The 23256-nt window shown below is 38.3% G+C and overlaps 2 protein-coding genes across 4 annotated transcripts in view; both read right to left on the bottom strand.

The window, feature by feature from the left end:
• LOC112570895 (TOG array regulator of axonemal microtubules protein 1-like) overlaps window positions 1–11265 on the bottom strand; it is a 40455-nt gene extending 29190 nt beyond the window's left edge. Inside the window, exons 1-3 of one of the 2 annotated variants that reach the window (XM_025249605.1) lie at window positions 9150–11265; window positions 2976–3117; window positions 1411–1533 (exon numbers count right to left, since the gene is read on the bottom strand). In XM_025249605.1, coding sequence (XP_025105390.1) covers window positions 1411–1533; window positions 2976–3117; window positions 9150–11054 — 2170 coding nt within the window. In that variant the 5' untranslated portion in view covers window positions 11055–11265. The remainder of the gene's footprint in view (window positions 1–1410; window positions 1534–2975; window positions 3118–9149) is intronic. The other variant, XM_025249606.1, reaches the window with a different exon arrangement.
• Window positions 11266–12569: 1304 nt separating this feature from the next.
• LOC112570903 (CB1 cannabinoid receptor-interacting protein 1-like) lies at window positions 12570–21883 on the bottom strand. Of its 2 annotated transcripts, none has more exons than XM_025249617.1 (5): window positions 21475–21883; window positions 18368–18469; window positions 17847–18053; window positions 15633–15786; window positions 12570–15065 (listed from the first exon to the last, which is right to left on the bottom strand). In XM_025249617.1, exons 3-5 carry the CDS (start codon window positions 18011–18013, stop codon window positions 14901–14903), a joined length of 486 nt encoding a protein of 161 aa, XP_025105402.1. In that variant the 5' UTR covers window positions 18014–18053; window positions 18368–18469; window positions 21475–21883; the 3' UTR covers window positions 12570–14900. The 2 variants fall into 2 exon arrangements, with proteins under 2 accessions (XP_025105402.1, XP_025105403.1); XM_025249618.1 differs by lacking the exon at window positions 21475–21883 and adding an exon at window positions 18580–18715.
• Window positions 21884–23256: the final 1373 nt, after the last annotated feature.

Consider the following 23256-nt stretch of genomic DNA (forward strand, 5'->3'; position numbering starts at 1 on the left):
ATAAGTGTGTGTATTTGAGAGAGAGAATCATGCATATATAAAGCGGACTCATTTGATTGCAGCACTGTAGCCAGACCAATGGGTTCTTGCAGCTCCTACACACACATCAATGAAGAGAGGCCATTAGCAATCATGTGTGGGCTTAACCAACATGCCAGACCTTTTGCACTTTCATTATTTTCTGGTTTTTAGGAGGACCCATAGATGCCATTGCCATAGACTATGATTATATTAATAATTTTTACAATATAGAAAATAAGATGATGTGTTTGAAAAAAATTGTGTGCAGTTAAGATGTCTTCCACATTTCACATCTGTTTCTTTAATGCATGCCAGTTTTATTTAGGCTATTAAAAGAATGATCAGTGTATTAACAAACAGCATATGAGACATTTAACACAAATTAAATGACTTGTGTCCATGTGTCATGCATCAAATACATTAGTAGTTCACTTTTTTTACTATTTAGCATTTTACTCCATTATACTAGGTACACCGTATATCAGCTTGCTTTTGTGATAATTTTTCCTTCATTAAAATTTAATAATTTTTTCCTTCATTAAATTAAAAAAAACACTATAAGGTAGTCTGATCTGAGTTTGTCTTTTGTCCATGAGTTCTCAACATGACTCATAAACATACAGAACATATATGTAATTTACAGATTTCCTTCTGTAAGTAGTCTTCTCTGTCTATGTGAACTGCATGTGGAAACATTCAAAAGTATAAAACATACTTTTGGTGATATTCATGTAATAATTTATCTTTGAAAGTCAAGAAAATTGTTCAAAGTTTATCATTATAACAATAATTATTTTTATGTGTATTTCACTATTAAGACCAAGTAAAAGACAATTTTGCATATAGAGCAGTTTGTCACTGTCCCTTTAAAGTACCTGATTATTGTGGGACAAAAAGACTTTTGTAAAGCTAATTCCAGATTTAACAGATAACAAATAAGCTCTCGCATTTCTTTCCTCTTTTAGGGGAAGGGGGTTTTGGTGTAAATTCAATCAAACCAATGATAATGTTAAAACAAAGTAGTGCAGCTTTCTCCTCTTGAAAGGAACAGGCAAAATAACTACAAAAAAACACTCCAAAATAATGACGTTTTGCAAGACTTAACAGGGAGCAAGTAAACTATGTATGCTCTGTACAATAAAAGCTTTCTGAATGACGTACCTCTTGTTTTGATAATGCCATCATTAAAAAAGAAAAATTGTTTGCAAGTGCTATCTTTTCAACAACAACAAAAAAATCAAGAACAAACATAAACGAAAGGACAAAAAAAAAAAAAAATCAAATGATCAAATATTGCTGAATATAATATGTATAGAAAAAAATAAAAAGTTAAAAAAATGAAAGTTCCATAGCCTAATGGCCAAGAACAATGAATGCTAAATGGTTCACCATAACTAGAGCACAGAAGGTGGAAGGCAGTGCCCAACCCCTCTCCTCTGCTGCCTTCTACCTTCCCAGATAAGTCAGGTACCCATTGCTGCTGGGTGGGTGGTAGAAGTTTTCTTGGCAAGCCTTGAAGTGAAGTTAAACACAATAACTACCATGCTCCCCAAATTCATTCCCAAAAATGTTGTCTTTAAGATACTGAAAGATTTATACATTGTATGTTATATATAAACTGTAATCAATACTTGCCCAGCTGTATACTGGAGATGTTTTGTTTGTTGAACCACACATAAATGTATATATATAAAAATACACACACACAAGCATGGGCATATTAATGGTTGCATAAGCAAAACAAAAATAACACTACTTGATTAAGTAATCAGACTAATATAACAGTGTTCTAATCTCAGTGACCATAACTGCCCACTTAACTTTCCTTTACGAATAATTAAATAATACTTCTAAAAGCATTAGGCATGTGAATCATTACAAGAAAAACAACACAAGTCCCCTTCTTAGGGGTGGTGAGTGCAGTTTCAAGCAGGCCAATAATTCTTACGGTAAAGTTTTTTTAGTTAGACTTTTCAAATAAATGTCTGCTCTTTTCCCTCTAGAAACTTAGAATTATTAGATCCTATTAAAATGGCAAACCAAAAATGAATTCCAAGAATCAGAATGCTGGTAAAGAAGCAGTTGAGCTATAGTTTATGGGAAATGATGGACAACTTTATAGATGATGTTGCGACTGCTCGAGGACTGAAAGTGCACTTCTGCATGTTTATGCCTCTTAACAACTAGCAGTGTGACAGAATCCCTTTGCTATATTTGAGTTTTGAGGATTATTTGTGCGATATAAAATTATGTCGATGCATTTTTGGATGTTAAACTCATGCATGGAAACGATCGAGTGCCAAATCAAAATATTTAACTTCTAGAGAAGTTTTGGTTTGGTTCGGTACTCAGCAACTGAAACACGATCGGTCTGGATGGTGAGTGAATTTATATCAATTTTTTTAAACTTCAAAAATATTAAAATAAAATCTCCTCTTTATTTCTCTGGTCTTCTTTCATAAGTTTGAATATGGATTTGAACGATACAAAATCCTGAAAGTCTTGATTTGGTAACTTGAACATTTTGTTTTGCCTTTCTCCTCAGTCCGAGAACATATATATATAAAAAAAGAGAGATTACTTAAACAGTGATAATGCATTTTAAACAAATTTGCTTAAAATAATGATACTTTTGGATTTGATATTCTTCAGCTGGTGAAATTTAAATTCATTTGGATGATGCACACAATGCACCAGAAGCAGCACTTTCCGTGAAACAGTTAACAAAGGGTGAGCACACAGAAACATTTAATGAAATTCATCACTTACCTCATCTAGATTACACAACGGACATGTTCTTAAATATCTAGGTATATCACTATATCTTAATTGCTGAATAGGGAATTTATGGCTAGAGGATTACTTTTCACTGGTTTCCCCGCCAGAAATGTATCATTATGAGAAGTATACTGAGCATTCTAAGTATGATAAAAACTGGACGAGTGTGACAGTACCTGGTCCATCTTGTTCCTCTGTCAGACCAAGACTTGCAATGGTAGTACGGCGTTGTTGGGGCTTCTTCAAGTCTTGGGAGTTGTCAAGTTCTCCAACCCATCTGTTATGCAGTTTTGGTGGCACCGTCTCTTCAACAGCAAACTGGAAGTAAAAGTGTTTAGAGTTAAAAAAAAAAAATTTAAGGTCGGTCCTTTTCTTACATTTTGTGATGAAGAAATCTGATGTCTTTCACAAATGCCTGTGGTCCTGTGCACTGACACATGTGCACAAATACCAAAAAATCGTTTTCCCTCATCTCTATTTGATCTATGGTAAAATTCAGAGTGAGTTGACTATTACTGTTTGTCATTTTCAAAATCACCATTGCAAAAGGCACTTTTACAGCGTTTCCCATCTGTAAAATATAAGGGATTTTCCAACCCCAATTAAAATTGTTGAGGGTTTTCAAATACTCCAATATAAACATATCAGAAGTTTTATCAGCTATACACATCAAAATGTACACATCCAAGAGCATGTATTACTATGATCACAAACACTGTCAAGAAACTAGTCACTACTTTAACTATGAGTGATACCTTTTTATGTATATAAAACTGTCTAAGTAACCATCACAAAATTCAGTTTTTATATATTTGGCTTATTAAGAAAAGTCTTACTCATTGAGGTCTGTGGCTAAATGGCTAAATTTAAAAAAGCAGCTTTAAAGCATTTACTATGTCACTAGCAGATGTTGTGCACATGACTACCAACAAAGCCAAATAAGACAAAGTGAGTCTATTTTAAAAAAGCTGGGTTATAACATATGGCTTATTAATTAAAACAAATTGTAAGTTAATCTTTTTCCAAAAAAAGTTAAAATCTATAGTGCAAATGAAGATTTGAAAGTATACTATTCAACAATTCAGAATGTGTATGTCCTAAAATGTGCTAGAGCATTCTTTTGCCAATGTCATGTTACGACAAATTTTAAAAAAATTTATCTATAAAATTAAAGGTTAAAATATGGACTAACATAGTCTAATATTACAACAATGAAGTCTATTAAAAAAAATCATACGTAGCAATATCTGTCATGTCTAACCCACACAACAATTATACATCTTGGGTGACCACTTTTGACTACATAACTAGCAACACAGCAGAAATTTAGAACTCTTTCCTATTTACCTGTGGCTCTATGATAGTTATTACAGGTTTGAATATTTCATTTCAATGCATTAATAGGGTACAAGAAAAATCCTAACGTGTTCTTCTGGCTTCAGGGGACTTACCAACTGACCACTTTTAGCCCTCTTCAATAAGGAATGCTAGCAGGAAAAAGAAAACAAATGAGAAACACCAACATAATACATGGACAATATACCATGATTTAATACCAGATCTAGAACCAACCAAGAAACAAACAATAGGTTGATTTTCTGGTGTATACTCAAGCAAATAAAAATGACTCTGCAGAATGCATTTTCTTGAGTAGGATGTCAAAATTAAATGAATAAAATGATTATCAAGAAAACTAAATTAACATTTCATGGATGGTGTACACCACTGATTACATCTTGGATAATTCTGTCACCTTGCATAATTATTGAACTGTTTATACAGTACAGTGCATGTTTCACAGACTTAAAAACCTGGTAGCATATATAGGTAATAAAAATAGCACTTTAATGCCTCTTACATCAGCTGCTTTCAAATGTGTGGTCAATTATTCTGCTTATTGCTTCTCTTTTGGTGGTAATGCTCGATGAAATAAACTGCTAAAAGTTATGTCTGTACTATTGCAATATGAGTCAAATGTTTAAAGTTTAAAAATGAGATGATCTGCTTTGATTTACTGGAGGATAAAAATAATATTTTTAGTGGAATATATAGCTGCGAGTTGAGTGTAACTCTTTACAGTTCAGTAAATCACACACACATTTTACTGGTTGGTTTATTTGTAAGAAGAGTGCTTCCATCTTGAGATGATTTTGCACTACAAGGGAGGAGGAGAGGAAACTGAAGTACCTGGAGGAAACACCCAACACCTAGCCCTGTGGACAGGTGTCACATACAGTGTCCTGAGACTCACTGCACTGGTGATAAGCGAGTGTTTTAGCCACAACACTACCGGGCGCTCCAACACACACACTTTACACAATGGCTGAGCAAAGAAACTCAGAACTTTAAACTTTAAAGGCAGGGTACATGCATCTGCATACTTCTTGACTGCACAAATGTGTTGTCTTCAATTTATGATTAGTATGAGTAGTGTAATTTATAAAATTCACATTAAAAATTTGTCTTGCAGCTATTAGAGAAAATTTCCTTTGTGCTCATTCTTCCTTATTCTTGTCTTTCTTTTGTTCATCCAAGTCTTCAAAAGGTGAAAACTAAATGTGAACAACTGTGGCTGAAGTTTTTCTGTGCAGCACAGAATCTTCAGTTTTATCTTAGCGTGTCAAAACCTATAAGTAGTCAGCACAAAAGTCAAGTGCCATTTTTCACGAGCACAGTTTCCTTGTTTTCTAATACCAATTGACTCAGGCATGTCTTTAGCACCGACAAAACTTGTCTTATCAATCTGTCATTAATTCTGCAAATTATTTGTGTGGGTGTTAAGTCATTACTTATTGGTTATTAATCTTGAATATCACATGGATTCTCTTCATGTGCATACTGCATCTGGTTTAGCAGATGTTTAACAAGCATTTCACATTTCAAGTTAAATGTGCTGATATCAAAAGTCCTGTTATTAAAAAAAACAACTGTAACTTTGATAAATTAATTTTAATACTACTCAGACACTCAAAGCGGTTTAAATATATGGCACAATAATCCAAATATTTTGTAGAGCTGCACATAAGCCCCTTTATGTGTACAATCCCTGATTTATCATGATACAAATGCAGATATGTTACTGTTGATGTTCTAATTTAGGTGGCTTCCCATTTATTATTTCTCTGTAACATGGTAGGAAGAACTTGCTGTTGCACAGGCCAAGGGAAGTAACTTTCACATGCCTCAGAGTTGGGGGAAATAAAAATCAATATTGGTAATACATCACAGCTTTTATCACTTCTTATATTTCTCTGAGCTGCTACTGTTTCTAACCATCTACTTAAAAAGCCTTCTTCTATCCTAAATCATTTCACTTTATGAATTTGTTACTATTATTTAATCTTTTGTAGCAGTTATGCAGTTTAACTCATTTGCTATGATGCAGGGATAAGATGGTGCAAAAATATTATTTTCTTTTTTGCCAATCACAAGAGCAGTTCACAAAGATCATGAAAATGAACTATGGTTGCTCCATAATAAAATGGAATGGTTTCAAATGACACTGAAAGAAAGTTGTGCAATTATTTTCCACCTGGCATAAGAAAGAAGATATTGTGGTTATTGACAGTTCCATGCTCTCAGCATGCATGTTTTAAATATGCTGCCATATTGGTTTCCCAGCTCTCACCTATAAATCTGCCAAAGGCACTCTTCAGTGCCATAGCATTCAGCTGTACAAAAAGAAATAAATGCTGTTTATTAATAGAACTGTTGTAACACCTAAAGCTTACTGAGGTGTAGCTGTAAGCCAATGTGTATGATCTTTACTTTGAAGCTATCACTATTAGATTGTTACTGTGCAGCTCAAGTACAATGTTCTAAGCCCCATTCTGATATGCTGTCTAAGGCCAGTTGCACTATATGCTGTAGTCTCAACCTTATCACGATCTCTAATTTATCAAATCTACCTCAAGGCTTAGCATGCAAAAAGATGGCTATTATACCATGCTTCTTTAAGCCAGCTTCTTATATCAATAACTATATTGTGAAAAATTGCAAGGATACTACTCGTACTTGAAAAAATATTTTAACTAATCAGTGCCATCCAAACTAATTTTATTCAAACTGGAGAACCAGTGAAAATACATCTTTTCATAAGATTTATAATTAAGACCATTCAAACACAATCTTCACTCATTCTCAGCCTACTTCTTTTTCTGACTCTACTTCTCTAGTCAGTTTTTTCATTTTTTTGTAATGTGACCAATCACAGGGCTTTGCAAAAATTTTCTGGACACAGACTGTATCGCTAGAATGAGTTCTCAGAAAACACAGGCCAAAGAAAACAAATAAAAAGATGGGGAAACAACATTCAAGTGTGAAAAAGACTGCCATTTGACAGATATCCGAAAATAGTAATATACCAAAATTGTCAGAGAGATAAATTTGCCAGGTTGCCTCCATGAGTATTTTGACTAAAAAAGCTAATGATGATGTCAATTAAATAAGATGGTATTATTTAGAATGTCAAATATTTGTCCTTATACCTAAATTGTATGTCTTTAGAAATAGGTTCAGAAGAGTAAATGAAATTATAAACCGAAGAGAAACAGACAGAAAGATGTACTTCATGATCAGTTATGTCAAAATTTGTCAATATAAGTAGGCAAGTGAGATCTTAAATTTTGCAAGTTAAACAGTCCCCAGTCATTTCATCCCAAGACCAAATCACCCCACCACCTGAGTCAAATCATCCCAGCCATGACCATATCATCCCAAGTAAGAGCACATCATCCCAATGCTGATAACCAAATAGACCCAAACCCAAAATGTGACTCGATTATGGGTGACAAAAGTAACTATTAATGCCAAATATTACCAACAGAGTCATATGTTGTTTGAACAATAAACATATTCCGGTTAAACTGCCATAATTTTACTAAACAAGTATGGCCACTTCGCAATACACATCAAGGTGAGAACATATCACATGGTACATAAATGTGATTTACTCTCTTTAAACCTTTTTTTTGAAATAATAGTTAGGAAGTACAATTAAATAGTTCAGCATAAAGCATCACAAAAAATATACCTCGGTGGTATTTAATGATGAAGAGGTACAAGAAATACTATATTAATATTTTTCTCTTAATCACACCTGGATTTGTTGAGAAAACAGGAAGTGACGAAAGGGAAGTATTTCTAAAAATAGTGTTGTCTGGATTAAAAGAAAACAGACCTGAACACAATGTGCTGTTGCTGAATGCTCTCTTTGACACTCAGATGGATTTAGTTTGTACTCATCCAAGAAATCCTAAATATAATGGGGAACAAATGACAGTGTTCAAAGATCTATATATCTATATAAAGAGCTCTGCTTTGTTCAAATGTGCAGTGGGTTCTCAAGAATTGGCTCAAAATATTTTACAATCCACTGTTATCTAAGCACTTATATGGTACAAGCAAGTCTTGGACTTTCAGTGAAACCAAGAGATCTAACAGAACTGTTAGCTATATTAAACCACAAGCTGTTAAAACTGCTGGTAAAAGGTTTAAGCAAAGATCAAGCACCAAATATGCAACATGGATGTTTTGATCTTGAGATTTCCTTACCAGTCTGTCCAGCGAACTGGGTTTGGACCATATAATTTTTGTTTTACTTTAGTTGAAGTTTCTAAACAAAGTTTAAATTCGTAGGGCTGTATTACAAAATCAGCAGTTTTATTTTCTGGGCAAAAAATTGCTTCTTGAACACCACAACCTAAGCGATGTTTATTGACCTGACTTGAAGACATCTATAGATTTGCTGAACTGAGCCACACTCACTGTTACAAATACTACTTACATGCAACAGAACTCTCAAGTATAGGAGAGAAATTTTCTTCTGCTTTCCTAGCGGCAGGTGAGAATGTTGATGTTTGAAGACTTACATATTGAAAAGTAAGCATAATTATGTACTCATATTTTGGGAATTAATATTTTAAAATTAACTTAACCCAATTATAAAGGAAAAAGTTTGCACTTGTGTTATTCTTTAAGAGGCCAAAGAATATTTGTCACCTTGCCCAGACATCTTTTGGGTCTCAGAGGATTCAGCTTTGGTGTTGGATATGATCTTACTTGAATTAATTTGAAAGGTAGTGGGGGGATATGGTCTAGGCAAAATGACTGGCCCCCATTTAAACTATAGGTTAATGAGATAAGGAAAAACAAAAATTAAGCTTTAAGTATGTCAAGCATAAAACAAATAACTGTAGTATGGTTAATATGGTTATGACAAGCACATGGAAGATTATACCCTTTTTATATCCACTGAATTTATCCTTTTACAGAGGAATTATTCCTCTGCATCTTCCAAATAATGTTAACATTACATAAACATTGCCCTCAACAATTCTAAATGGCCACACCTGAGTTGGTGCTGAGTTAGGCATGTCTTCATATGCTCTGGCCCGTTCATCCCTCTCTTCTTCCCAAGGAAGTCTGCTGCGGCCTCGTCCTGCACTCATGAATCTTCGAGGTGCGGGACTGGGAGCACCAGAATCTACTGCACCAGATGAAGATCGTACAGTAGATGGCACAATCATTTCCAGCTCCATTTCTGAGCGAGCTGTGCGAGCTGAGCCACCCCCTACAGCCAGAATCCACTCAGTGTCTGCACTCTGAGTGGAGCCTGATGATCTCTGGGTGGCTGAAGATGGAATAGGTGTAGCATACTCCACTAGCCCTTCACTGTTGAGACGTGGGAGCTGCCGGCGAGCAAGGCGAGCTTGCACAGCTGCCATAAGACCTTCACCCTCTGAACTTAGTTCCACTTGATCAACAGCTTGCACAAGGGGCTGCAAACGACCAGAACCCATGGCCTGGGCAAGAACAGCAAAGCACTCCAAAGCTGCTTGTCGTACCTGGCGCTTTACATCAGTCAGAGTTGGTCCTACCACAGCACAGATGTTAGGTAAATCAAACTCATAGCTAGGGAAAGTTAACAAAGATGCTATGATGAAGTTAATTGTTTCCTGCCTCACTCGAGAGTTCCGATGTGAAAGATTCTCAAATATCACTGATAAAACTGCCTGAGGCTGGAATGACTGCATCATCTTAATGACAACTCGCATAACAGACTGACGAATCACTACTTTGTTGTCCCCCATGCGTTTTGATAATACATTGACAATGTCTCTCACGTAAGTCTTGACATTGGGACCAAGGCGTTCTACAACCAAATATAAAATTTCAAGTGTTACTGTGATTATCTTGAAGTTGGAATCATCTAGAAGGGAGCTGAGGAAATTCATAAATGATGTCATATGCGGAATCAATTTATGGATAATCTCCGGTGCTGTCAGAACATTTATAACTCCCTTTAAGTCCTCAACTGCTTGAGCTCGTGTTTTGAAGTCCATTTGGTCATTTATACGGATCATCACATGGCTAGGGATGATACCGAATTCTGGGCCATCCATGTGGATGTCGCGTCTGTCTGATGGCACCGTTTGCCCACCTCCCTGTCGAGCGTTGAATGGCAATGGATGCTGCCCCTGAGGTTCATTGCTGAACCCATTCTCCACTTTTCCAGTCAACTGTTGGTAGTATTTCCGAAGTGAGGGTGAAAGTTTTTGAATGTAGGCGTCAAAATGTTCCTCTCCAACAAGTTTTTCAATTGACTGCAAAGTTGAAAGTGAGACATCTTTTAAATTGTCCTCTATTGATGCGTCAAGTAACTTTTTGGCAAGAGATTGAATGATGCCATAGAAATTTTCTTTGGCAAAATCCCTCGTCAGAAGCAAAGGAAGAGCGTTAATAGTCTCTCGTCTGACTCTCGCATCTTCATTTTCAAGTCCAAAACTGACGATTGCATGCAGCAGTGTTGGTCGATTGTTTGTATGTTTCATGTACTGATGTAAGTTTGATACGACTGCTTTGCGCACAGTTACCTTACTGTCACCTATATTAGGGATAAGTTTATTCAAAATAAGTGACATACATCTATCCAGGTCCTCCTGAAGACTGGGAATTAGTTCCTGGAGCAAATGAATGCATTTCAGTCTGATTTCCCAGTTTGAATCTGACAGTGCAAGCCCCAGGCCACGAAAGATAGATTCGTGATCGCTGTATGGCAGGCGGCCGCCATTTCTGCGAACGGTTATGATCAACTGTTCAAGAATCTCCACCCGCTTTTTAAAACTTTCATCGTTAAGTTGGCCAAGCACATCATTTTCTTCCATATTCCAAACTCCTGAAGAAGTTGGATCTAACACTGGACCTTCAATGAAGTCATGCAAGGGAAACTTGGCAACTTGAACTTTGCTCGCCATTAACACTAACTACGTTCCCACTCGCAATTACAGAACAAAAATCGAAAGGCAAATGCCCCTGACTATTGATCATCTCACTTCATGTGCACAGGAAGTCGTATTTGCGGTACCAGTCCATCTCGGAGCATCTAGCCAGCTACAATCGGATAGTTTGCTGCAGAATATGGCGGCTTCGGCTCCACAACAACATAATTGTGTTCATCACGTGACTTGGCGGCAAGGCCCCGGATGAACTTCAGCAGGGAAGGGGGATAGTCAAAGGGAAGTAACTGTGATTTAACGGAGGAGATTCGAGTAGTTACCTTTATGTGTGGCCGTTGACTTTAGGTTTCTTGTAACTCTAACGAAATGTCTGTAGTTTGGTTCTGCGTGACAAGCTGCGGTCAAATCTTTTCAATTCAGTTCCCATACGATAGAACAGTCTCTTCTTCTCATGACATTCTTCCCTCCATTTCCGCTTATTCCTACTTCCATGGTCGTCTTCCTTTTGTAAAATCACTATATATACTCTGTCTTCTGTTGTTACTTTGAGTTTTCTGTATGTCTTTATTATTATTCATCGGTACTGTTGTTTATTCTTAGTTCATATGCTGTTTGCTTATTCTTCGATGTGACCCTCGTATATATATATGTTGCCCACGTCTTGTGCATGGTCCATAGGACTACGTGAGTGTTGCTATACAAATTTTGTGATTATTGATATTACTTCTCATCCTTTACATCTCCATCCAGACAACTCCGCTCTTCTTCTATTGGCCATTTGCTATCCCTATAGCTGCAGCGCAGTACTACAACACGTGGTCACTGGATATCCATGTCTCAAGCGCTGAGAGCATGCTCCTTCATGAGCGTGATCATGCGCTAAATAAACTACACTTTTATTAATTATTACCATCTTACACCCACTGTCAAACTGGTCTATTTGAAGTTAACTGTTTATGTAATCTGTACTAAGAAGTTATTATTATTACATATAAGTATGAATTGTCTTTTTATAGTAAACCGATGTCGTCGTTGTCCGGACGTCACAGCTAGAATGTTATCGTCGCTGTCGACAATCGTAATATATGTGTGACTGATATCTCAGTTCCTCACGTAAGTGTCAGTGCAGTGACTCTCGAAAATGCCTGGAATTTTCTTCAGGAACCCCTTTTCTGAGGTAAGGTGAGGGAGTGCATGGCTACATATGGCAAAATTTGCAAGCAAGACGGGGAACATGCTAAGAGTAAGGTAAAGGTCGTTTCCTTTTCTCAAGTCGATGGGGAGTGAGGTGTTAGAGACTTCACTTTTCTTGGAGTGAGCATCTCTCCCTCGCTGCCTTACCTTTCCCAAACGTCCACAGAGTCACCCATTTCCGACAGCTTGGTCTACTAGGGGGGAAGTTTGCTGCTATCGGGTGGGACACTAGTGATCTAACCATCGTGGCTATATATCTTCTTTCCCTTAGTGTAAATTATAAGCGATTAATTTCACCATGATACATACATACCATTCAAATCATTACATTTTCAAGCATTTAAAAGACAGCTATGGAGACCTTGTATTTTCACAATTAACTGTATAAACTATTAAAACTCATGAATTTTTGTTGATCTGACCATACTAATACGAGTTTAATATGGAACACCGACAGTAAATTGAAGAAGATATAACGTGCTACTTAGGAGTACAATTTAAGTGTATCCATGATTTCACACAATTTAGTATAACTAATGTTAATGAGACCTTTCAACAAAAACACATTTTACAAAAGGCACTGTATAATTATGCTGCTTAATCAAAGTAAAAGACCAGAAAAATATGAAACGATTTCATCATCTCCAAGCATTAAAAGAGTAACTGATTTATTGCACAATTAACACATTGCAAATATGATGCAAGTAATGTAAAACTACGAATTTCTGTGTTATATGATCAATCGAATAAGTAGTAAAATAATACTGATTAAAACAAAATACACATTGCGTATTAAAACAGTAAACCAGTTTAGTTGCATAACGTAATATTGACGTTAATGTTACGGGGATATCTTTACACTTTACGCTCTTCGTTCATCCGGAACAATCAAGAAATATGTCAAACCACTCACACTCAAAGAACTCATGGTGCAGCTCGGTATGACCTTACAACGCGCGTCGTCGCTCCGCTCACAAATACATGCGACACACATACACATACACACACAAATTGTGCACACATGCAAAACAAACATGTACACACATACACACACCCTCACATGGACGCACTCACGTACATATCTTGTATCTGTAATGACTGATACTTGAGAAAGAATATGAGCAAAGAAATTACAATGGGAAGAGTTTGATAGATTGTACGTACGTAAGTTTCCAACCTACAAATGCGCCTTTATCAATGCAACTTATACGCATTCATTTTTTTTTTTCTAAACATCTTTTTTTGTCCCTATGACTATATAAATTCTACGTTTGACCTTGCAATAATGAAACAGTATTGTCTCTGTTAACCACTCTGTAAAATACACGAAATAGCAGTCATACATACTTTTTCCTTTACATTTTCCCATGCCGATTTGCATCTTTGGGTTGGTTGCTGCATGGGCAGCAGTTAGTATGCCATTAGCTGCTCAAGGCAAACGGCAATATTTATCACTTGTCACATGACACGCAGATTAAAAAAAAAACAACAAAAAAGCCAGATCACTTAGAATGCGCTCGCTGGTAAGTGGTTATTCATCAACATCTAAAAAACGATTTGGACACCATCCTCTGCACTTAGGACAGTTGTCTACGACAGCTGCTCTGATGTAAACAGTTCCAGAAAAGCTCGCTGTACATTGCGTTTCTATTGACTTTGAGCTGTACCTAACCTCAGACTTGACTGTCACAGGTGCCAGCCGGCACATGAACTAACGATGTTGGTGTCACGCATCTGTTAATGAACTAAAATAAATTTTACTACTTTCTCTGCTTACTTTTTTTCCCACCTACTGTACTTACAAACCGCAGTCGCCCAAAAGCTAAAAAAATCAACTACCTTCATATTACCTTCACTACAAAACGATTACAAAAGTGAGAAAGCTATCTAAGAAGAAATTTTAAGTATAAACACAGGGAAATATCACTACAATATAGAAACGCTTCCAGTTCAGACAAACATTTCGATTTCGGGCGATTCGAAGGATATTTACGCTGTTTCTTCTAGAAATGAGACGCACAACGTTCCAATATCTCTGAGTAAACAAACACGGCGCTGACTTATGAGCTACATCTAGCTAATAAAGTGAGTATACAGATGAAAAATCATTCTGATCGCTGCAGCCTTGGTTCTCGATTTAAAAAAATCGATTTACTAAACAAAATTTACGTAAATGCAGAAAGGCAATAATTCAAGATCAACAACTGTCCGTTTAAAAACTACACAATAATTTCAAAAGTAAAATGAAAGCACTGCACTAAGAGTCATCAAAATCTGCGTATCAAACGAGTCCCAGATGGAGTTCCACAAAAATTATCAATATATCATCATCATTATATATCTGTAATCTGTTTAACGCTTTCTGATACAATCAATTTTTTATATATTCCAGAAAGATTATTTTTTAGTGAGAATTTTTTTTAAAGGTGAACATCAGCATTATAGATGCCACAAAGTAGTATGAAACTTTACACACGGACAAGAAGTATGGGCATGAGCTTGCGCTGAGCATTACATCAAACTGTGACAAACATCAGAGAGATAACCAATCAGACCAAATTACCTTCTATCAACCAAGGCGAAGGATGAGTGAAAAAATAATGATGGACAGATGATGGCAAGAATTTAAGTTTCGATTGACTAGGGGAGTATTGGTAGTATACAGGTATATTAATAAATCTTTTCTTTCTTGATGTCCACGTAGATGTGTCCGTCAGGTATGGCGCAGGACAGTTCCAGTGCGTGCATTTCTTGTCCCCATTTGCTATGCTCTGTTTCCTCTGCTGGATAGAACTTTACCTGTATGTTTGTCTTCATCGTCACGCCGTTGTCGAACTGAAAGAAAACAACGGAGGATGATTTATTCAGTCATGGTATACCTTTGCCCCCTCTCAAAAATAAAACACGACTTTCAAACCACTACCAAGTTCTTAAACTTTCTGCACCTACATAGGCTCACGTGCTGGCGGGGGGAGGGGAAAACCACCAGGAGCTGTAGTCATGAAGCGAGGGTAAGTTGTTGCGTGATGGCAACACGGACAACTCTAGCTTCTTGTTTCCAAAATTATAAAGGGAGCACATACCCAGCCGATGTTATTTAACCATGGAGCTGTAGTTATAAAGTGGTGACAAAGGTGTACTAGGTTAAGGAAACATGAAGCAGTGTCCACCGGGTCTGAACACGGCCTTATGACTTCGGAAACAAGACGCTTCTCCATATTTTGCCCTGGGGAAATGACTTACTCTCGTTTTATAACTACGACCCCTGGGGTGCACGCTGAGGACAAAGCCTGTACATACACTTTCTGCCCGTTTTGCCTGCCCTAGTTTTCTGAGGGCCAGCGAGGGTGTTAGACTGTTCATGGGCGAGAATATACGATGGAGAAAAGCAGCAGGGTTTACCTCCAAAACAATAGGCATTTCCTTGCGTGTGTTGCGCTTGTTGATCTCGATGCCGATGCTCGTCCACTGGGCCTCGTAGATGGACACGTCATCCTCTTCCTTCTTTGGCTTGACGCGAGAAAAGTCCATCTTCTCGCCCCTGACCATCCATGATCTGGACAACAGCGGCGTGAGTGACAATCACGTGTTAGGAAACGGTTGCATGATACTTCAATATCAGACTTCCACGTGCACATTAAAGGACGAGTGAGGTCCAAATTATTTTTCCTAATGAATGGATAAAGTTTAGTGCAAGATACTACTTTCCCAAGTATGGGGGAATAACTTCCTTTCTCGAGGTATGGACCTACAAATATCACTTTGTACAGAAAGATGGCAAAAGTCGTAATGTGACGATATAACATTGACATCATTATGTTCCCAGCTCTCCCACTGGCTGAGGCCTTCGTCTATGCACTATCCTGATGTCTGTATTGCTGACCTTTTTCTGTGCGTGGTTTATTGTGTAAAGTTATATAAAATACATTCCACTAGACCTTTAACACTTTGAAAATACGCCTACAATAGGTAATCCTATGTTAGACATTTCAGGAAGTCGAGATCAATGAAGACAACAGTTCTGTCCACCCCATCTCAAGAAAAGGAGAGATGCTCAAAGGATAAAGAGATAAATTCGTCATGAAAAGAAAAAAAAAAGAAAAAAAAGAACACTTAGAGTATACTCAAACATATATAGGTAAAAAAAGCTGGGAAAATACCTCCTGTTAGTCTTTGAATGATAACTAAGAAAAATTCACTTTGAGAAACTTTGTCAGTACTGGCAGGGAAGTAGAACTAGAAGTAGAATGTAACACAATGCTTGAGCAGGAACTTCCCAAACAATTAAATTAAGTGCGTACTTCTGGGTAGGACAAACAAAGCCTTACACTTCCCATCTGACAGCTTGTGCGTTTGTTGACATTGTTACTATAGACGTGACCTTTCTATTCAATCAGTTCTCAAGATCACTCATTTAATATGACTCAGTAGCACTAGGCACTTTGAGGAACTTGATATGCTATACAAATTAACTGACCTGGGAAAAGGAAAATCTGAGGTTCGTGTGTATGTGTCTTATTGTCTGACGGACATCCACACGAGCGACAAGCGACAAAGACAAAGATAAAGGAGGAAAGGTCATCGTGTGAACATCCACGTGCGTTAGCATTCAAATGAGTTTTCCACAAAACACACAGCACGCGCACACGCCGAGGCAGCCTTACGATGCTCTCTGTTACAATCCGTAGATTTCCTGAGTGAAACCACACACCCAAGTGTTTCCTTTTCACACAGGTCAGTGCATCCTTTGGACTGTATAGCCATTCTATTGCATGTATGATACAACTAAAGTTGCAGCAGCCATGTTACCACGGCTTGCTGAAAGGGGTTATTGCTGTCATTTCAAACTCAAAGCTGTAACAGGAAATAAAATAATTTAAAGTAGGCAGAGTAGTTTAAGAAGAATAAGTCAGTTAGTGCATCAGGCTAACGCATCGGGAACTGAATTTCTTTGCCCTAATTGTGCTCTCAACGGGTGGTCTTTCGCATCGATTTCATAACATGTAAAAAACGTGAGACTACGAACAATCACTTTTCACAAACTAAAACAAAAAGGGCCTAGCCGAGAGTCGAACGCTGATTTTCAAAAGAGATGCTAAAAGATAAAGAGGCATAATTTCACTGTCATTTACAGTTTTGGACCTCTAAATATATATATAATTTATAAATTATTTTTTCTTATCAAACTTAGCTATTTTTTATTTGTAGGAAACAGTTTTGTTCTTTTGTAAAATCTGCGCAAATCAGAACACCACAAAATGCTTTTCAAAAATATACTTCTAAAGTAGGGCTACAGGAAAAAAATTGGTATGTATGTCAAAATTCTAGTTATTTATTCACTCAAGTCAGATGGAATCATCTTTGAGTGAACGAAGATTATCTAGAGACATAAGACAGGACAATTCAGATCACTTTGCTGCATCCAATTGTCAGAAAACACGTTAAGTATTGGCATTACAATTTGAAAAAGACTGGATATTCAAGTAAGCAACTTATAGAGAAATGACTCTTTAAATGCAGCATTTGTTTCCTTCAACATTAAAGGCTGGCGAACGAAAAAAAAAGATCCCATTACATACCCATCAAATGTGTCAGCTTTGTTTTAAAAATACTCACTCCAGTCTCATGGCAGGCCTGAACGTGACAGTGAATTTGTAAGTCTGGGAGATATTCATCTTGATGGTAACTGTGTTAGAGAAACGCTGGCCGTCTTGTTTATGAAAAACATGGCCTCCGTCAGGGTCTTTCTGTATCTCCAGTGTTGTGAGGAAATTCGTAGCCATCGTGTGACGATCTTGATATTGTCTCGCTGCCAATAGCTTCCTGCATATCAGGGAAAATCTTTGCTAGCGAATAACGCAGATAACATTCGCAGTTAGTCAACCTACCGACTAATGCAATGCTGATAAACAAGGAAGCCGACCTGTCTCAAAATTGTTGTCGTTAAAGATAGTTGTTGTTTTATAGAAGACCAATACTGGCTTACTTATAGAGGTGTTCATATCAATCATGAATGACACTTAAATATTTTGAAGATGTAATATCATTCATAAATAATAAATTTACACTGCGCTGGTATTTTCTAAAACAAGCAGCAGTGGCCCTTTTATCAAATGTTATAATTCACAGGTACTCACAGGAAATCAGGGGGAAAGGCTGAATGTCAGGTCAAATGATTCCAATTTTCAGCTCGAGTTCGGGAGAAGCACATCAGAGGTTACATTTCAGTTTCCCTGCAGCTGATGGAAAAAATACACATGTTACATCACTTGAGCATCTACCGCTCTCTCCTCCTAACTACGCATATGAGTAACCTTCCTTCGCTAAGGAATAGAAGACTACCACTTACACATCATATATCATTAAGCATCCGAGATATAAACACAATGATGCAGCAAGGTTGTGGACACAATAAGAGATAGTTCAGGAAACAGAAGCAAACACTGAAGGAGGCGGAAGTGTGTGTGTGCTTGTCTCTTTTCCTGCCTGTTACTTGCATTTCAGCAGCGCACTGAAAAAATAAGGGGAAAAAAATTATTTTGCAGGCGCATTTTCATCCAAACAGATTGAAGTCCAGGATCCAGTGTTGCTGTCAGTTCCGAAGTAACAGATGCTAATGATGGGTGGTGGGTAAACGTGTTGTCAACAGTTTTAATAAACGATCTTCGGGAGGCATCCTGCCCGATGGTTCACAACGTTGACTCAGACTGTGCAGTCCAGAACATTTGCTGTTTTGGGTGGCTGCCAGGTATCTGTAGCTGGGGATTCCACAGTCTTGGCCTAAACGTATTCTATTTTTACACCCCATTCCATTCCTTTACTGTTTTTCATCGTACATCGTTTGTTTGTTTTTTTGAAAAGTGTTTGTCCCGCTTTTACTGGTGCAACAACGCATACAAATTAAAAAAACGAAGATCCGTTCTCGAAGTCTTATGCTAATCTCCATTTCTACAATTTCACTTCCACTCACCGTGAACCTAAAAAAACGCATCCTTCTTTGATAGTCCGCAACATTTTTTTGCGCGAAGAAGAATGATTGTAGAGTTACTGTCAGACAAAAGGTTTGTGTCGAACATAAATAGACAAGCAGACAACAAGCTACCTCCCACCCACAAAAAAAGGAAAACACTTTTTCAAATTTTTCAAACCTAGACTCTGGTTTGATTTCCCAAAAGATTTTACTTTTTATTAGCTTCCTGTCCCACCCTTCTTGTTGTGCTCTTCTTACGTCGCAGAAAGTACACAGCTGCAAGTGTGTTGTACTAGAATCTGACAACTGAAAATTAACCAGAGCATGGCTGATCTGACTGAAAGCTTTGAGTGTTTTTATTTTACTTCCTTTTTCTTCGTGTGTTTCGGAGATGCTAACGCCCACGGCCTTGTCGAATGCGATTTAATGTTGTCGCACGTGCAGACCATTGTAAACCAAACACAAGCTTTTTTACGCACACTATTGCCACACATGAAAGCATAAAGCACCCGGCGTTTCAATAAATGTTATCACCCCAAACGTGTGCTTTCTCAGCACCAAAACTTCTATTCTTAATCACGAACCTATGCATAATGTGCAAAAGAAATTTACATAGCGGCAAAAAAATGTTGTTTTGGTTACAACCAGAGTAAATACATACGTGACTCAACTGCGCCATTTACACACACGCTGAATTAGTCAAGACCACAGCATTTTTTTTTTTTTTTACATTGTCTCTAACATCCACAACAGCAACAGAACACCACGATCACCCATTCACCGCTTTGTCAAATTCTCATGATGCATAACTGAGCAAACCAAGTCGCAGTCCCCATTTAATTAGTTGATCTGTCATTGTGTGAAAGTTATGTCGGTGTCAGTGTCTGAATAATTATTATCCTTAAAGTACCAGCAGCCCGCGCATGACCTTGAAATAGATAAGGGAGGATGCTGCAGGGGGGACTGCGAAGAACAGTTTCACTATACGAATGGTTTATTGTCTGAAATCAACAAGGAGCGGCAATCAGGGAAACGATTCACAAGACTGCTGGTAGTCTCTTTCTCTTACGAATACACTCACACGAACGGAAGAACCCTCGCTCTCACACACACATATTTGATGCGGAAAAAATCATTCTTGTTACCATTTCTCACGCACTCTATCTTCTCCGTCGCTCAGCTTTTAGTTGTGACCTCGACAAATCGACCGAACAGTTTAAGCTGAACTCAGCAGCCTTTGAGAGAAGACAAAGCCTATAAAACACCGCCAGATGTTCGTTCCCGGACAGGTGGTGTAGTTGTTCCGAGGGAAGATAACTTTCGCAAGATTGAATATCTGATGACCCTGCGAAAATCACTGTGGAAACCTTAGGGTTTCAATTAGAAGGCTGCTAGTAAAAACGACCTATCAGCCAGTGATTATCTCTGGAACTCTGAAATTAGCCAAAGACATTAATAAAGGATAACAGATGGTCATGCCAACAGAACTACAAGCGGACTGTGAAAATCGTCTGGCGTAAGAACGACAGGGCGACAGTAGTCAGCATGGCTGGATGTATGCGTCCATCGGAAAGTCAATCTGCTTTTGGAATCTTTATGATGCAAGCGAGGTGTCGAGATAATCCCATTAGTAGGGTCTACCTGTGAGTAGTTAGAGAGTGGGTAAAAGCCCAGGCACGTCAGCTTCGCACTACAATTAACCCACAAATGATATTTGTAAACACACGCGACGAGAGGTGTAAGATAATAGTACATGATGTCTCTGAAACTCGTAAACAAAAAACTCCAACCAAATATGTGATCACAGGAATACACTGCACAATCATACGTCAATTATACATCGTAAAACGTTGATTATAACACTCTAAGTTTATACAATTGCCATCTGGGATAAATAAAGTGTTATTTTATCTAAAAATAATGAAGTGTATTAAGAACAACATTATGGAAACAAAAAACAGCCTACATCATTCTTCAGTAGGTGAAGATGGCTTACTTAAAAACAAGCAAACAACAAACAAACATTATATGCTACTCAACCACAGTTCTCCCATAGCATCTGCCTCCCTTTCTGTAGCACCACAACCCTCAGGTAAATCCCAGCATTTTAATGGGTCTCAAATATCCACAGTTTTCTACGGGACCTTAATGAAGCATGGCATGTTACAGCACACACAAGTACAGCACAAGAGAGGATCTGATACAGGTTATCAAGCATCAAAAGGAAAGCCATAAGCTTCAATTAACAGCAAAGCATAGCTAAACTGTGGTAACCTTGCCAAGGACTCGAAGACGATGCCAGGCTGAAAGGCGTGAAGGGCCTCCACGGCCGAGAGGGTTGTTGAGTCGGGACGAGCACTGGACGTACACGCAGCACACTCCCAGAAAACGGGCCGGCGAGTCAGCCTGCCAGCCAGCCAGCCGTCGGCACTTCCTCCAGGGCTGTGTCACGAGGCGCGGGCGATCAATGCATCGATCGGCGCCTGTACGAGGATCAGTGGCGTTGCCGCCACCAACGCAGCCAGGCGCGAGGACGAGATGCCGAAACGAGCCGGCCGTCGGTGGAGTCAGGTGGTGGCTGTCGCTCGCATTCTCGGGCAGTGGTTCTGTGGCCAGGGCGAGCTGCGACACGGCGCCTGGGTCAGTGAGTCTGTGGCCATAACGAGCTTGCCATGCGGTGCCCGTGTCAGTGGATCTGTGCCGCGCCGGGACATGCAAAGCGTTATAAACAATATATAAATAGCGTTTACTTGACACAGTAGGATTAAACAAAGCGTCGGTGACACTGACACACATGTAAAGAGGTGGGGTGGGCGAGAGTGGGTGGGTGTGGACAAAAGTAACAATACGAAAGAATAAATCACGATGGATTTTCATCTACGTGTGTATAATTCCTCACTAAAGCCCTCGTCTGTAAGCTGAGAGCAATATTGTCGCCTGGCCACTCGGACCAATCAGATGACAGGTCCAGGCGCAAACACCAACATGTCAACAGCATAAATTTATCGTCAACTATGACGTCCACAAGGAAATGCCTTTTGCACAAAGCTCTCAGCTTGTCCCACCCTTCACCGTTAGACACCCCACTAACTTGAAGAGTGCAGTGGACAGTCGTACTATGGCACTCACGGTATCCAAACAATGTGACAGTGTAAGCCCTACTCAAATGATAACAGCTAGCTAGTGTTTATGCCACTTGCATGAAGCCGCCTCGCACACTGCCCTCTTGAAAACTGGGGTAAGACTTTCGCCTCCTGAAGCAGAGAATTCCGCCCACTCATCATGTAGGGAATGGGATGTACTTGCATGATATATGATATAGTCACAATTTGTTAGCTAGATATAGGGCAGTCACGCCACTCGCGAGCTGTGTGACACTGAGCAGCAGGACTGCACGAGATGTGTTGTGCAGACTATGTGAATAAAGGCATGTAGAAACGCGGGAAGGAAACTGTTCGGGAATCATAATTTTTTCCATAAAATTTCATACCCTCCTTCACAAGATTTCAAAAGGTTGTCATCCGATGAATAAACAATACCGGCATGTAATAAGTATACTGACGGTCGTCTTGCATCTCAAATCTTGCGAACACTCTCCCCTTTTTGTAGACAGCATAATGTATACCTTGTCTTTTTCTTAATATTACTGTAGTGATTTCCTGATGGATGCAACTTCGTCTTACCAGCTCACACATATGATCTCTGATGTCAGTGTGCCAACCTTCATGAAACGCAAATACATATCTTCCTTGACTTGTGTTTGTCTGTGTAAGGAAAAAGAAGTCTTTCATGAGGGTGATTATTTGTTGTATAAATCGCGCGTTGATTTTTGTTATTATTTCTTTTGGACTAAGATTATTTTTTCATTTTATTAAATTGTGTTAATAATATGTTTTCAAGGAGCAATTTTCTTCCTATTTGTTTGCCTTACAACAAGCCTTCATGTGCATAAACACGAAGATCTCTCTCGGATCACACTGTTTACCAGAACTGTTTATCCTGTTACCATGAAGTCAGCCATATGGCTGGAAACACACACATCACAACGAACACAAA

Source organism: Pomacea canaliculata, linkage group LG8, assembly GCF_003073045.1.
Source record: "Pomacea canaliculata isolate SZHN2017 linkage group LG8, ASM307304v1, whole genome shotgun sequence".
NCBI lineage: Eukaryota > Metazoa > Mollusca > Gastropoda > Architaenioglossa > Ampullariidae > Pomacea > Pomacea canaliculata.